General features: G+C 40.2%; 1 protein-coding gene across 1 annotated transcript in view; it reads left to right on the top strand.

The window, feature by feature from the left end:
• LOC126482332 (uncharacterized) overlaps nt 1-14788 on the top strand; it is a 652552-nt gene that overhangs the window by 596210 nt on the left and 41554 nt on the right. Inside the window, exon 11 of the mRNA XM_050106392.1 lies at nt 11527-11770. Coding sequence (XP_049962349.1) covers nt 11527-11770 — 244 coding nt within the window. The remainder of the gene's footprint in view (nt 1-11526; nt 11771-14788) is intronic.

Raw genomic sequence — 14788 nt, 5'->3', positions numbered from 1 at the left:
TTACTAATGAAACGGTTTGCAGCTTACCTGGAATTATTCATAACAAAAAAAAAAAAAAAAAAAATCCATTGAGATACCACTGTTCATTTTGCATCATTAGTCTCTTATTTATTGATCTCATTGACTGATATCAGATGATTATCCAGTAATATGTGAGGAAAAATTTTGCTACGGCTGTAAATTTTACGTTGTAAAACTACTTCTAATTAAAGTTACACTGCCTTCTGTACATCAATCAACTAGATTCATTTAAAGTCACTGCAGTTGATAACTGGGAAATATTTCACCATCATAATTGTCACTAATGAGTTACCATGTAGAGTGTAGTCTAACAGTAATAAGCTCTCTCTGCATTTTTCATTATTTATCTGCTATTGCTACAACTGTGCACAGATCATCATAGTCCACAAAGGCTTGAAAACTATCAAAATAATGCATTGTCATTAAAAGCATTATGGCCAGTAATGGTCCTATCATGCACCCTTGATGATGTTCACTTGGTTCTAGTTTATTTTAGAAGTTTGTTTTCACCTTTCAACATGGTTAATAGATCCAAAATTTCAACACTATATTTACACAAATTATTGTTAAAAAGTTGGATTTAATCATGAAATATTGAATCATGGGTACATTTAACATGACAGCAATGTGCAATTTATATCCTGAAATAAAAATTCAGTTGTGTCCATTTGTAATTTTCTGCTGCTATAGTTCTGTAAGTTGTCATTGTTTCAACTGGTTTGTTCTGGTCCTCCACCACTTTCTATTATGTACTATTCTCTTCACACCTCTCCACATCTTCGACGATACTGTAAACTTAACATCTTACTGCTGAGCAATGCTACTTTGCATTGTAACAGCGTGAGGCTAACAAACAGAAGGTTAACTGTTCTTTAGTGTGAGTCCCTGATAGGTGCAGGCTGTATATGAAGCTACCACCACTTCTGACAAGTGCTGCAATCTTATGAATGTTTTAAGTACTTCTAGAGCAACCTTCCAAGTAAAAATACTGTGAAAAGGAAATTTGCTACCCACAATATAGCGGAGATGCTGACACTTGCAGATAGGCACAACAAAAAGACTGGTACATAGTTTTTGGCCAGTAAGGCCTTCATCAGAATTAGACAAAACACACACACACACACACACACACACACACACAAAACTCACTAATTGTTCCATGTAAAAACTTATTTATGGATTAAGAGGTTGAAATGCACCTACAGTTTTTTTCTGTTTGCCTCTCTTCTTCGTGCCAGAGTAACTATTCCTGACTGACTGATGTACAGCTAACACATATATTTTTCTAGTAACGATTTTTCCATACATGTAAATCTTTGTGCCATAAAGTTCCTAACTACTTAATTTTTAAAATGCTTTTCACGTTTTTTTTTTTTTTTCCCGGTGCATTTACTTCTACCAAGCAGTGGCGGAAGAACCCATTAACATTGTACAAGGCTGTGCTCTACACATGTGTTTCTGGAAATGTCTTTCTTGATTTCCAGCCAATATTTGATATAATCTAGCTGTTTAATTGGAAAGAAAGCTTCTTCAGCAACCCACATCTCATATGATGTTTCCCTTACTTTGACTTCTTTATGTAATCATTCATTGTCGGCAGCAGAGCTGTTTCTTTTGTTGTTTTGTCTCAACATTTTTTATGTTTAGCATAGCACTGTTGTTCTTGCTGGTACTCATCACTTTGTCTTTGTTTTTGTCATTTTCAACCAAAAGTCTGCATCATTTAGCTTGTCCACTACTTCAGCAAAGTTTGTGTTATTCCAGTTCTGAAAGTTCCTTTCTTCTTTTCATGGCTTCATCAACATAAATTCAATTTAAACAATACTGTTTACAAGCTATGAGCTTGCACTCTTTGTCGCATTTGATCGTTTTCCTTGATTTTCCACTTTTTAAACTCAAGGTACGGTTTTGCAGATTACTTATGTATATTTTCTTGAGCCTCACACATCTTGGGGATTTGAAACATCTTATGTCATCTCTATGTCCATAAATACCGAAAAGACATTCTAACTTTTCTTCATCCTTTACTGCTTATTAATCACAAAACTAAAATTAATTTTCACATGTCTTGTACTTTCTTAAATCCAAACTGATTGCTATTTTGGGTTTCCTTTTCATTTAGTTGTGTATGATTTAAGTCAATAGTTAAAACAATTGAAAATTGTGATCTGCCAGGCAAAACACTCCTTTGGCTGATACAGACATTGGGTAGGATATCCTTCCTCTCAGAACACGATGAGAGACAGTTGAAGCCTTGGCTGAAGGATGTTGCTCAGCTTTTCAAGGCAAGGGTCATACTGGGTGATCAGAGAAGTGCTATTCGGTGGCTGGTTCACTGGTGCCAGAGGAGGAGATGTCGTGGAGATTTGTTTATGGAGGAGTTAGGTAGGATATTGCCTGTCAGTAAAGGCTCTGGTAAGGATATCTGTATGTTTTGACACTACAAGTGCGGGATTCACGAGTGGCAAATCTGTAAGGCAGATAATTTCTGACGGTGAATGGGTGGCAGCTGTCACAGTTGAGGTGTAGGTACTGTTGGTGCACTTCATATGAACAGAAGTATTTATGGAGCCATTTGAGAGGTGGAAGGTGACATTTTGGAAGATGACTTGTTGAGATGAGAAGGACGAGGTGAAGTGGAGTAGGGAGTGGGTGTTGAGGTCACAGACAAAAGAGGAAAGGCTGTCCTTGCATGAGCCCACATCAAGAAAATTTCATCAATGCGTTGGAACCAGACAAGGGGATTTAGGTGTTGTGTGGATAGGAAGGATTCCACTAGATGACCCATAAATTAATCAGCGTAGAATGTTACCATGCGAGTCCCTGGGTAGTACACTGGATTTGTTTACAGATTAGCCGTTGAAACTGAAATAATTGTGGGTCAGGCTGTGATTGTCTAGGACTATTAGGCAAGAGGTGGTGGTTTTGGTATTAGGAGGATGTTGGTACCTTGCAGTAATGGGCATGAAGAACATTGGTGTAGAACAGTGGTTCTCAACCTTTCTCAGACAACTACCCCTGACTGTAGTCAGATATTACCCAGTACACCTCCCCTCACCAACAACATCAACACTGAACTAATATTTGTAATGAATAAGAATTTCCTTTGAATACTTTTGTTTTTAAAACAATGGAAAGAAAATGTTTCATTTTTGTAGGTATTTTGTTGAACCACGAATTAATGAGTCAATGAGACAATTAGTATTGTTTATTTCTAACATCCTTTCTTATTTTTATTTATATATATATATATATATATATATATATATATATATATATATATATATATATAAAATAAGAATAGTAGACCCACAACCGAGCGCCTCCCCAGGTGGCGGATAGGGGAATGCCTCCTAGATATAGGTGGTACCGAGGAAATGAAATACCCGGGGCGGACCAAAACTACTAGTAGCGTCTGTTCGCACAGTGGGCGGCTACAAAAGGCGTCTGCTCCACATGTCAGTGGCGGCCTCAAACAACCTCCTGATCTGGAAAGTCAGGTTGTACTCGGCAGCATGCCATACATCCAACTACTAAACATCATGATGGTACAACAAGAAAAATCTCATTACCCCGGGCCCCAGTCAATAGACTGGGATTGTCGTGAGCATCGGATTCCGGGGGCTCACGGACATCATGAGAAGAATCGGAGCTTCTCAAACTCCCTCAAGACCAAATGCAAACACTACATCGGCACACTCAACGTGAACACACTGATGAAGACAGGAAAGATGAAACAACTGACAGACACTCTCGAAAAATTTCAAATCAAAATATGTGCACTGCAAGAAACACGATTCACAGACGAAGACCATTTCAACACGGAGAATTTCAGAATATACAAAGGAAAACCATCGAGACAACTGAAAAACCTAAGGCTTTTTGGCACAGGATTTGCAGTACACAGGTCCATCACGGACAGCATAATCGACTTTTCGTCACCAAACGAAAGAATCAGCACCATCACAGTGAAATCAGCCAATAAATCCTACACAATAATCAACGCACATGCACCGACTAATGACTACAACAGGAAAAACCCGGACGAAATTGATGACTTCTGGACTACAATGGAAGAAACTATCAGAAAAATTCCTGCACATAGAGTCAAAATAATACTGGGAGACTTCAACGCCAAACTCGGAAAAGAAAAGATATACAGACATATCACAGGAAAACATACTCCACACAAGGACACCAACAAAAACGGAAAACATCTGATAGACTTTTGCAAAAGCCACGACCTCGCCATTATGTCAACAAAATTCAAGAAACCAACACGAAAACTTACCACATGGAAATTCCCCAGCGGAAAGCAAGAACTACAAATCGACCACGTTATAGTGCAGAAAGACTCACAAAAAGAAATTTTGAACATAGACACCCGTAAAGGCTACTTCGACTCAGACCACCACCAACTACAGATCAGGATTAGTCTTTTGCCCAAGAAAAAGCTCCAGAAGAACAAAATTGTTAGACCAGATCCAGAATACGTTACTTTAAACCAGACACAAATATTACACAAAATTAAAATGGAGAAAACGACAGACTGGACACAACTTTCACGAAGAATCCGAGAGGCCATGAAACTAGCACAAGCACCACGAACACGGAAACACCGTTGGTGGAACCACACATGTGACCAAGCTATTGACCAACGAATCAGTGCATGGAAAAAATTTAGTAGCCATAAATCCCAAGAGAATTGGATGAACTTCTTGAAAACACACAAGCAATCAAGCAAAATCATTCGCAGTGAAAAACGACAGTATGACAAACGGCGACTGACAGAGATCGAATCGGACTTCATGAAGAACAATACAAGAAACTTCTACAGAACGTTCAGAGAAAATATGACTGGATATCAACCACCCAACTTGTGCTTCAGAAGACCGGATGGAACCCTAGAAACCAATACCAAAAACAATTGTGACATTCTGGCAAAGTACTTTGAAAAACTGCTGAACACAGACCCCCCCCCCCCCCCCCCGCCCCCCATGGAAGAAATGATGACAGAAACGAGCACATACAATCCAGATAGTGAACCTCCAACTCTAGAAGAAGTTAAAGAAATAATAAAGTTACTCAAGAATCGTAGAGCACCAGGAGAAGATGGCATCATCGCGGAAATCTGGAAGTTGCAAGACCCAGAACTCACCAAAGACATCCACAGGATTTTGGAAGACATCTGGAAGACCATGAAAATTCCTGGCGACTGGAAAACTGCCCTGATACACCCACTACACAAAAAAGGTGACAAGACTGACCCGAACAACTACAGAGGTATATCCCTACTACCGGTCACATACAAGATCCTCTCTAAAGCTTTACTGAACAGACTAGAATGCCAAACCGACCACTTGATTGGGGAATACCAAGCAGGCTTCCGTAAAGGGCGGTCTTGTGCGGAACAAATTTGGAACCTGAAAATGATTTTACAACACAAACAGAACCTGATCATTACCTTTGTTGACTTCAAAAAGGCGTACGACTCTATCGACCGGAAAACTCTCTTCAAAATTCTAGCAGAATACAAAGTAGACAACAAAACACGGGCTATCATAGAGCAAACTTTAACCAACACGATCCTCAAAGTAAAGTTCTGTGGGGAACTATCAGAGCCCTTTGAAATTCGCACAGGTGTCCAACAAGGCGATGGCCTCTTACCTCTCCTTTTCAATCTGGTGTTAGATAAGGTCATAAAAGAATGGGAAACATCACAACAGGGGATAACCTTAGGAAACCTACAGATTAAATGCCTGGCTTTTGCAGACGATTTGGCGATTATCACGAAAGATATAAAGGAAACAAAAGACGCTATTGAAAAACTGCACGAAATCGCTTCCAAAACTGGACTACAGATCTCTTACAAAAAGACACAGTTTATGAGCACAAAGAAACTCTCATCTCTGAACACAAAGTATGGCACGATTTACAAAACGGCAAACTTCAAATACCTCGGTGAAACACTACAAATGAGTGGACATAACAGAGACTCAAACGAAGAAAGAAAGACTAAACTGGACAAGGCATACAAAGTAGTGTGGAATCATTACAACAAGAAGTCTATCTCACAAAAAGCCAAATTACGCCATTATGACACGGTGGTGCTCCCTGAGGCACTATATGCAGCAGAGACCACACTAATCCTAGGGCATACACGTATCAGACAATTAGAAAAAGTAGAACGGAAAATACTTAGGAAAATATTTGGCGCAACTAACAACAATGGAATATGGATCGAGAAACGTACAGAGGAACTGTACAAACATACGGAGACAATCACAGAAAAGATTAGAAAACGCAGACTACAATTCTATGAACACCTGTACAGAATGCCATCACACAGGCTGACCAAACAGATCTTTGACTGGGTAACCACTAGAAACAACAAATGGGTGGCAGAGGTAGAAAACGACCTGAACCAGCTCAACATAACAGCAGACACAATAAACGACAGAATAAAGTTCAGAAACATCATTAAGAAAAGTAAACTACATGAGATACAATGCGACAAACGAACAGGCATAAAATGGACCGAAGAACACAAGCAAGATCACAGCCAGAAGATGAAAGAAATATGGGCAACCAAAAAGGCAATCAAGATGAAGCCGAAGACACAAAGCCGACAAGAAGCATGGACAGAGGACTGGAAACAGAAACACAGCGAGCGAATGAGGGAAGTTTGGGCAGCAAGGAAGGCAGCAAAAGGAACTGGCCATGTAGTTTAGTCCAAATGCGCTCTTTAAGGGCAAAACACCAATAATAATAATATATATATATATATATATATACACTGCTGGAAATTGAAATAAGAACACCGTGAATTCATTGTCCCAGGAAGGGGAAACTTTATTGACACATTCCTGGGGTCAGATACATCGCATGATCACACTGACAGAACCACAGGCACATAGACACAGGCAACAGAGCATGCACAATGTCGGCACTAGTACAGTGTATATCCACCTTTCGCAGCAATGCAGGCTGCTATTCTCCCATGGAGACGATCGTAGAGATGCTGGATGTAGTCCTGTGGAACGGCTTGCCATGCCATTTCCACCTGGCGCCTCAGTTGGACCAGCGTTCGTGCTGGACGTGCAGACCGCGTGAGACGACGCTTCATCCAGTCCCAAACATGCTCAATGGGGGACAGATCCGGAGATCTTGCTGGCCAGGGTAGTTGACTTACACCTTCTAGAGCACGTTGGGTGGCACGGGATACATGCGGACGTGCATTGTCCTGTTGGAACAGCAAGTTCCCTTGCCGGTCTAGGAATGGTAGAACGATGGGTTTGATGATGGTTTGGATGTACCGTGCACTATTCAGTGTCCCCTCGACGATCACCAGTGGTGTACGGCCAGTGTAGGAGATCGCTTCCCACACCATGATGCCGGGTGTTGGCCCTGTGTGCCTCGGTCGTATGCAGTCCTGATGGTGGCGCTCACCTGCACGGCGCCAAACACGCATACGACCATCATTGGCACCAAGGCAGAAGCGACTCTCATCGCTGAAGACGACACGTCTCCATTCGTCCCTCCATTCACGCCTGTCGCGACACCATTGGAGGCGGGCTGCACGATGTTGGGGCGTGAGCGGAAGACGGCCTAACGGTGTGCGGGACCGTAGCCCAGCTTCATGGAGACGGTTGCGAATGGTCCTCGCCGATACCCCAGGAGCAACAGTGTCCCTAATTTGCTGGGAAGTGGCGGTGCGGTCCCCTACGGCACTGCGTAGGATCCTACGGTCTTGGCGTGCATCCGTGCGTCGCTGCGGTCCGGTCCCAGGTCGACGGGCACGTGCACCTTCCGCCGACCACTGGCGACAACATCGATGTACTGTGGAGACCTCACGCCCCACGTGTTGAGCAATTCGGCGGTACGTCCACCCGGCCTCCCGCATGCCCACTATACGCCCTCGCTCAAAGTCCGTCAACTGCACATATGGTTCATGTCCACGCTGTCGCGGCATGCTACCAGTGTTAAAGACTGCAATGGAGCTGCGTATGCCACGGCAAACTGGCTGACACTGACGGCGGCGGTGCACAAATGCTGCGCAGCTAGCGCCATTCGACGGCCAACACCGCGGTTCCTGGTGTGTCTGCTGTGCCGTGCGTGTGATCATTGCTTGTACAGCCCTCTCGCAGTGTCCGGAGCAAGTATGGTGGGTCTGACACACCGGTGTCAATGTGTTCTTTTTTCCATTTCCAGGAGTTTATATATATATATAAAAATCTGCTTGTGTCTGTATGTGTGGATAGATATGTGCGAGTGTATACCTGTCCTTTTTTCCCCCAAAGGTAAGTCTTTCCGCTCCCGGGATTGGAATGACTCCTTACCCTCTCCCTTAAAACCCACATCCTTTCGTCTTTCCCTCTCCTTCCCTCTTTCCTGATGAGGCAACAGTTTGTTGCGAAAGCTTGAATTTTGTGTGTGTGTTTGTGTTTGTTTGTGAGTCTATCAACCTGCCAGCGCTTTCGTTCGGTAAGTCACCTCAAGAAAGTCTCAGTGCACTGTGAGTGATGCCTAAACTTTCTTCTGAGGAAAGAAAGCTAATTATGCACATTTAGGCAAGAGATCTGTTACAAAACTTGCTTCCTCTGCACAACTCCTCCCTACTGACATTTTCTTCCTCAAACCGTACAGTGTCACTTCAAATAACCAAGTTAAAGTGTGTGCACTAGAATCGGGCCCACTTGCTGCAAATCACTTGATTGCTGGACTCCTTACTTGTGAACTGGCAGAAATTGGAAATCTTCATGCTGCGAGTGCTTTGTGTCTGACCACTGCCACTAATAAAATTAACAGCGACAATAATAATATTTTGTAGGGCCTACAGCAGTGTAATAGCTACTGTGTAGTTAATTTTGTGTTGTTCTGTTGATTAATGAATTTATTGTTGTGACATTAATAATGAAGCAATTTCTAATGTACTGTGGGAACTTCCTAGAACCCAGAGAAGGCAGTTTCATTGGATGCATAAGTGATGAATATGTCCCAATTTTACTGTCACAGATGTATGGTAAAAAGTAGCGTGTATGTGTGTAGTGGGTGAAGTATGTGATGAAAATGATGTCTGTACATTTGTTTCATAAGCTATAACTTCAATTACATTTTGTCATGAATTCGTGCTGATATTTGGAAAGACATATAGTTATTGCTAATATGTATTGCTGTCTTACAAAATAATCATAATAATAAAAGCCTTTTAAAAATTATTTCATTTCATGGCCGAAACACTTTTACCTGTTAGAAAATTACATTTTACTCGTAGGAGGGTAATTACCCTTCAGGTTGGGAACCACTGTTGTACAAGGATGCCACATCTGTAATGACCAGTAAGGTGTCTTATGGTAACGAGACAGGAACTACGGAGAGGCAGTGAAAGACATGAACAATGTCTTTAATCTAGGATGGAAGTTATGGACAATAATCAGTCTTGCTATGGCCATGGGAGTGTGCGTTTGGGGGTCTGTGTGGTTGTATGTGTGAATGTGTATACTTTCACTAGAAAGAGAATAAGAGCTCAAAAGCTACTGTGAATACTGTTTTCTGTTAGTGTGTTAATGCTCCACACAGATCTGCTTTAGGTGAGTAATTGACTTTCCCTTGTTTTACATATTGTTTCATCCAAGAATCGTGATTACAATCATGCACATACATATTTGTATGAGAGGACTGATCCTACTGTGACTCATTGATGAAGGATACTAAATTTTTGCATTTTGTGAGGTGCACAAATCAAATTTATACAATGCTATTCTATCATGAAAACTATATAATGGCATGATCTCAGAATGGTAAAAAACTGTTCAAAACTTGCCTTTACATTTGTAAACAATGCACATATTTAAAATGTTATTGCAGTAGCGATATCCATAAAATTGTCTAAAGTACAGCAGCTTCTTTCAGATTGTACTTCATGTAGGTGACTGCATCATCTGTAGAAAGTTTTAAGTTGCTACTAATATTGTCTGCTAAGTCATTAATAAACAGCACAAACAGCGAAGGTCCCCAACACATTTTCTGTAAGGTTTTCATTTAGTTTCAGGTGTGAGTCTGGTAGCTGATAAGACCAAATAATAAGTTAATGCCCACTGCTGAAACTTTATTCTTTAATTGTAATTACTGTAATACTACTAATCAGAATTTGACGAGTGAAATGTTGTTGAATTTGTCTCTTTTTAGAACTATGATATTACCTGCAGGAATTACCATAGTTCCATTTGAAAAAGTAAAATTGATAGCAAAACCTCTGCAATTAAAATAGCTGTGAAGAGAGACTACATATTGTTTATTGAGAAGGTTCTCACAATTCATCTGGAAGATAACAGAATTGTATCTTAAAAAGTTCCAGAAGTATTGAGGTGAACAGCTTAGGTGAATCACCCTGCACATCCATAACATGTTTTCATTTAATATCTTTGTCAGTGCTGCTGCTAATATTATTTGTCTGGACACTTGTGTCACATCTACCTTATTTATATTGCATAGTCTTGGTAAGGACAAACCAAGTTTTGACAGGAATCAAAAAGTAATGAGTCGATGATCACAAAAACTACAAAAGTAGAAAGAAACCATGATTGAGAGAACACGCCACCACTAACCTTAATGTCAATGCAATTGAATTTGCTGTCTCTGCATCATTATTTATGTTCCACTCAAGACTGTTGGTTAATCTAATAATAAATTTTGCTTTATTCATGTTTTCAAGTACTTATTACAGCATGATGAAACCAACTAGGCCTCTTACGCAAAAACTTTTTTTCTCCCTGGCAACTCCTCCAATAGTCGCAAGTCGCATATTTATGATTCTTGTGTACATAGTTACTTCTACTCAATGGAGGCTTCAGTAAACTAATAAAACTGATGTCATTTCTCTTATGTAGGACACTGCTGACTACCTGTTGTGCAGCCGGACAGGTAATAAAGGGACTGGATGTTAAATTTCTCCCTTATGTGTCAGAATCAGGTTTCTGGAAAGAACCCCATTTATTTGTAAATAGCTCACTTGCAAAGCATTAAAAAATTGCTGTTTCATTCACTCTGTGTATGATATATTTATTTCATATTGCACCAAAAAATTGATAGCGACGAAGATATTGACATTTGTTAAACTGGTCGTAGCCTTCTGAAGATGACAAATTGATTTGCTGAAACCAGTAAAGCGAAATAAAAATATCATTGCAAATGATGACTGAATTTTATTTTGAAAAATTTATGCTAGTTAGATAAGTAATTTATAGCAGCTGTACAAGGCTATTCTATCATGAAAACTATATAATGGCATGATCTCAGAATGGTAAAAAACTGTTCAAAACTTGCCTTTACATTTGTAAACAATGCACATATTTAAAATGTTATTGCAGTAGCGATATCCATAAAATTGTCTTCAGCATATTTCTTAGTAAAATAATAATCAATATGAAGAGTAAATGTGTTGATACTGATATTTACTGGCAGTTTTGTTTCAGGGGATTGTCATTGAGGCCTCTGTTTCAGAAGGAGATGATATGGACTTGAGCCAACTGAGGGTTAAGTACCTGAAAGATTTTGCTGTCAGGGCAGCAAAACAATCAGGTTATAACACATTTGACAGTAGTGAGGCATGTGATTGTATTGGCTTCGTACTGACTACAAAATCCAGTAAAGATCTACCAGACAGAATGAAAGCAGTTATTTGTGGAGCTGTTGTTAATGCTAAAAGTAGAACAAAAGAAACTGACATGTTGGCAAAAGAATACTTACGGTAAGTATTATAAATATCAATTAAAATTTGCATCTGTTTCAGGGGCACTGGGTTTTGTTGTTTATTTGACAGTTCTGGTTATCAAACTAGTTTTACAGCATCTATAGGAAAACACAATTCTGCCTCTATAAACATAAAAAATTGTTATTTAATAAACAACTGCAAACCGGGGAAAGAGGTTTGGGTCATTTTTGCATAGTCTTTCATTGACTATGTGAATACTTGTGTGTAATGTGATATCATGTATTTTCGAACACTTGAAAGTGCCACAAAAAACGCTTACTATGACATCAGTTATAAACTTAATTTGTGATTTTTATAAACCTTCAGTATCCTCATTCAAAAACAATTGTTTCCTAAGCTCATTGAATAATTACATGAAAAATAGATATATTTTGAGAATTTTCAGATGCTTGCGAACATATAATTTTGAGAATTTTCATAAGTTACAAGTGTTGTGCACATATTGTAACTAACAAAATGTGTTACATTTAGTTTTCCTTTTTAACATGAGTATACTATCTGTATTTATTGTAAGTAAATATTTTCAAGTTTGTTAGCAACTATAACCCTACAAAAATTTCAGAAAATAGGTAATTTTTATTGCAAGTTTTTCCGTCGCCTTAGTAGTATCCTAATTCTTCAGTTATTACAGGGAATAATTTGTACTTTCAGTTCAATAAATACAAAAATTAAAAGATAATCAACAGGCTCATTTTAAAGTTATTTGTTTACCATTTTGTATAACATTGCACTAACCACAGTGCAGGACCACTGTGAGTGCTGTTCTCAAACATGGTTTGGGTTAGTTGGCATTCAAAAGCAGCTAGATATCCTCTTGACTACTGTCAAATGATGGAAAGCTGCTGCAAATGAGTGGTGAAAGAGCTTTGGAGAGTCGCGTTACAGGAATACTTTGAGTACTGTCCTCTCATGTAGATCGTCTCTCCTCCACAGGAAGCATGGGATCTATCACTACTTCTCCAGTTGACTGCAAGTGATGTATCAGTGGTAAGTATAGGTGCCAAGTACAGGGTAGACAGGGAGCAGAAAGAACTCATTTTGTTGTAGCAGTCCATAAACAGCAAATATGAAGTACTGTCTTCCATTGAATCTCAAACTGAGCCAATGATGTCACGTCACCTGTTGAGAAACCTGGTGTGTCCTGTGTCAGAAGAAGGCAAGTGTAAAAGTGGAAGACTTTAAGTAATGATTGGCAGTTCAAATGTTTAGTAAATAATAATACCCCTTAGGGAAATGGAAACAAGGGATGGGACGGAAGACCAGGTACAATCAATGTGTGTGCCCGAGGGCCTCATTCATTTTTATGATGGGGCTATTCTGGCAGCAATTGGGGGGAATATAGTACAACCTTTGCAGACTGTGGCACACATTGGGAGAAACCGTATCTATCATCTGGGCTCAGAAATCATACTTTGATCATTCCAGTGACTTGCAGAGAAGGTTAAGAAGACCAACCTTGCACATGGAGTTTCAACGAAACTCAGAATTTGCAACATTGTCCTCAGAACTGGTTGTGGCCCCCTGGTTCTGAGACAAGTGAAAGGATTGAACCAGATACTTAAAAAGTTCTGTGACATTCTAGGTTGCAACTTCCTCGATTTGCGATTTAAAGCTGAGAACTGTAGGGCTCCTCAAATGGGTCAGGTGTGAATTACACATTAGAGGCTGCTACCCCTTGTACCTGACTGTGTGTGGAGCAGACAGAAGGGTTTTTCTAGGTTAGGCGAATCTCGATTCAATCTATGTAATGATAGATGTAAGGGACATGAAAGTGTCAGTGTAAGATACAAAGAAATGTCCTCCTACATGCAAAAGTATTAAAATCCCAGTGGTTAACAGTCAAAACATTCACGATAAAGTGCTGGATGTTAAAGCACTCCTAAAAAGCTGTGGATCTCACATTATACTAGGTACAGAAAGCCGGTGAAGACATGAAATTGATCGCGAGTTACTTGGGAAAACTTGAATGTGTATTGAAAAGATATGCTAACAGTGAAGGGAGGTGGTGTATTTGTTGCAGAAAACAAGAAACTCTAATCCACTGAGGTAAAAATTGAAAGTGCACGCAAGGTTGTCTGGGCAAGACTCAGTAATTGTTCGGAAGCCCACTCACAATAGAAATGTATTGGATCTTTTGTGGCGGCGTTCGTAGCGACAAGCAATTCGCTGTAGAAACGGCTTACGAAGTCACCGCCACACTTTTAATAGCGGGCCGACCGGTCCGCTGGAACAGTGAACAGAAAGATGAAAACCCAAACACTCTGATTAAAAAGAAGTCGGTACTTATCTTTATTAACGAAGATACAGAAACATTAGTGAACTCCGTGTCTACAGAAATCTGTCTAGTTCGAGTCGGAGCGGCTAGGTCAGCGTCGGCTGACGACAAACAACTACTCTGCTGCGATTAACACACAACTGACTAGCAAGTACACAATTCGGTGGCGAGTATACAACTGAGCGGCGAATACAGAACTGTCCTAGCGCTCGCGACTCCAGCGCTTAAGAAACCAGAAGCCAGAGGTGGCGCGCGCAGACTTGCGGCGATTTCCTGTCTCACTGGCGCTGCTTATGCTGACGGCGTCCGGACTTTGATGCTGCCAACCTTTTGGCAGCGGGCTCGGTTGGCATTACTGGCTAGGATATAACAGGATCTAATAGCAACAAATGACCTGTGTAAGAATGTCCACATCAAGACTTGTATCAGTCACTATGAGACAGTTTTAGCAGGAATGAGTACCAAAGCACAAAGGGCAACTAAAACAAGTAGAAAGATTTATTTACATGTTCAACAAATTAGAAAGGAAAACAGTAGTTTCGTTTCTCATTGAGGAACTTGAAACATTAGTTCACAACTGGAGCATGTAGTGGAGCTATGGCTCAAATTCAAAAGAATATTGACTACACACTGGATAGAACGTACCTGGTAGAACAGTTAATGATTGGAGAATCTATCCATGGTATACAGTCATTGTAAAGAAGCTTCTAAAGCAACAG

This window comes from Schistocerca serialis, chromosome 5 (genome assembly GCF_023864345.2).
Source record: "Schistocerca serialis cubense isolate TAMUIC-IGC-003099 chromosome 5, iqSchSeri2.2, whole genome shotgun sequence".
Lineage (NCBI taxonomy): Eukaryota > Metazoa > Arthropoda > Insecta > Orthoptera > Acrididae > Schistocerca > Schistocerca serialis.
The sequence above is the reverse complement of the archived record's forward strand: the minus strand, read 5'-3'. Positions and strand labels throughout refer to the sequence as shown.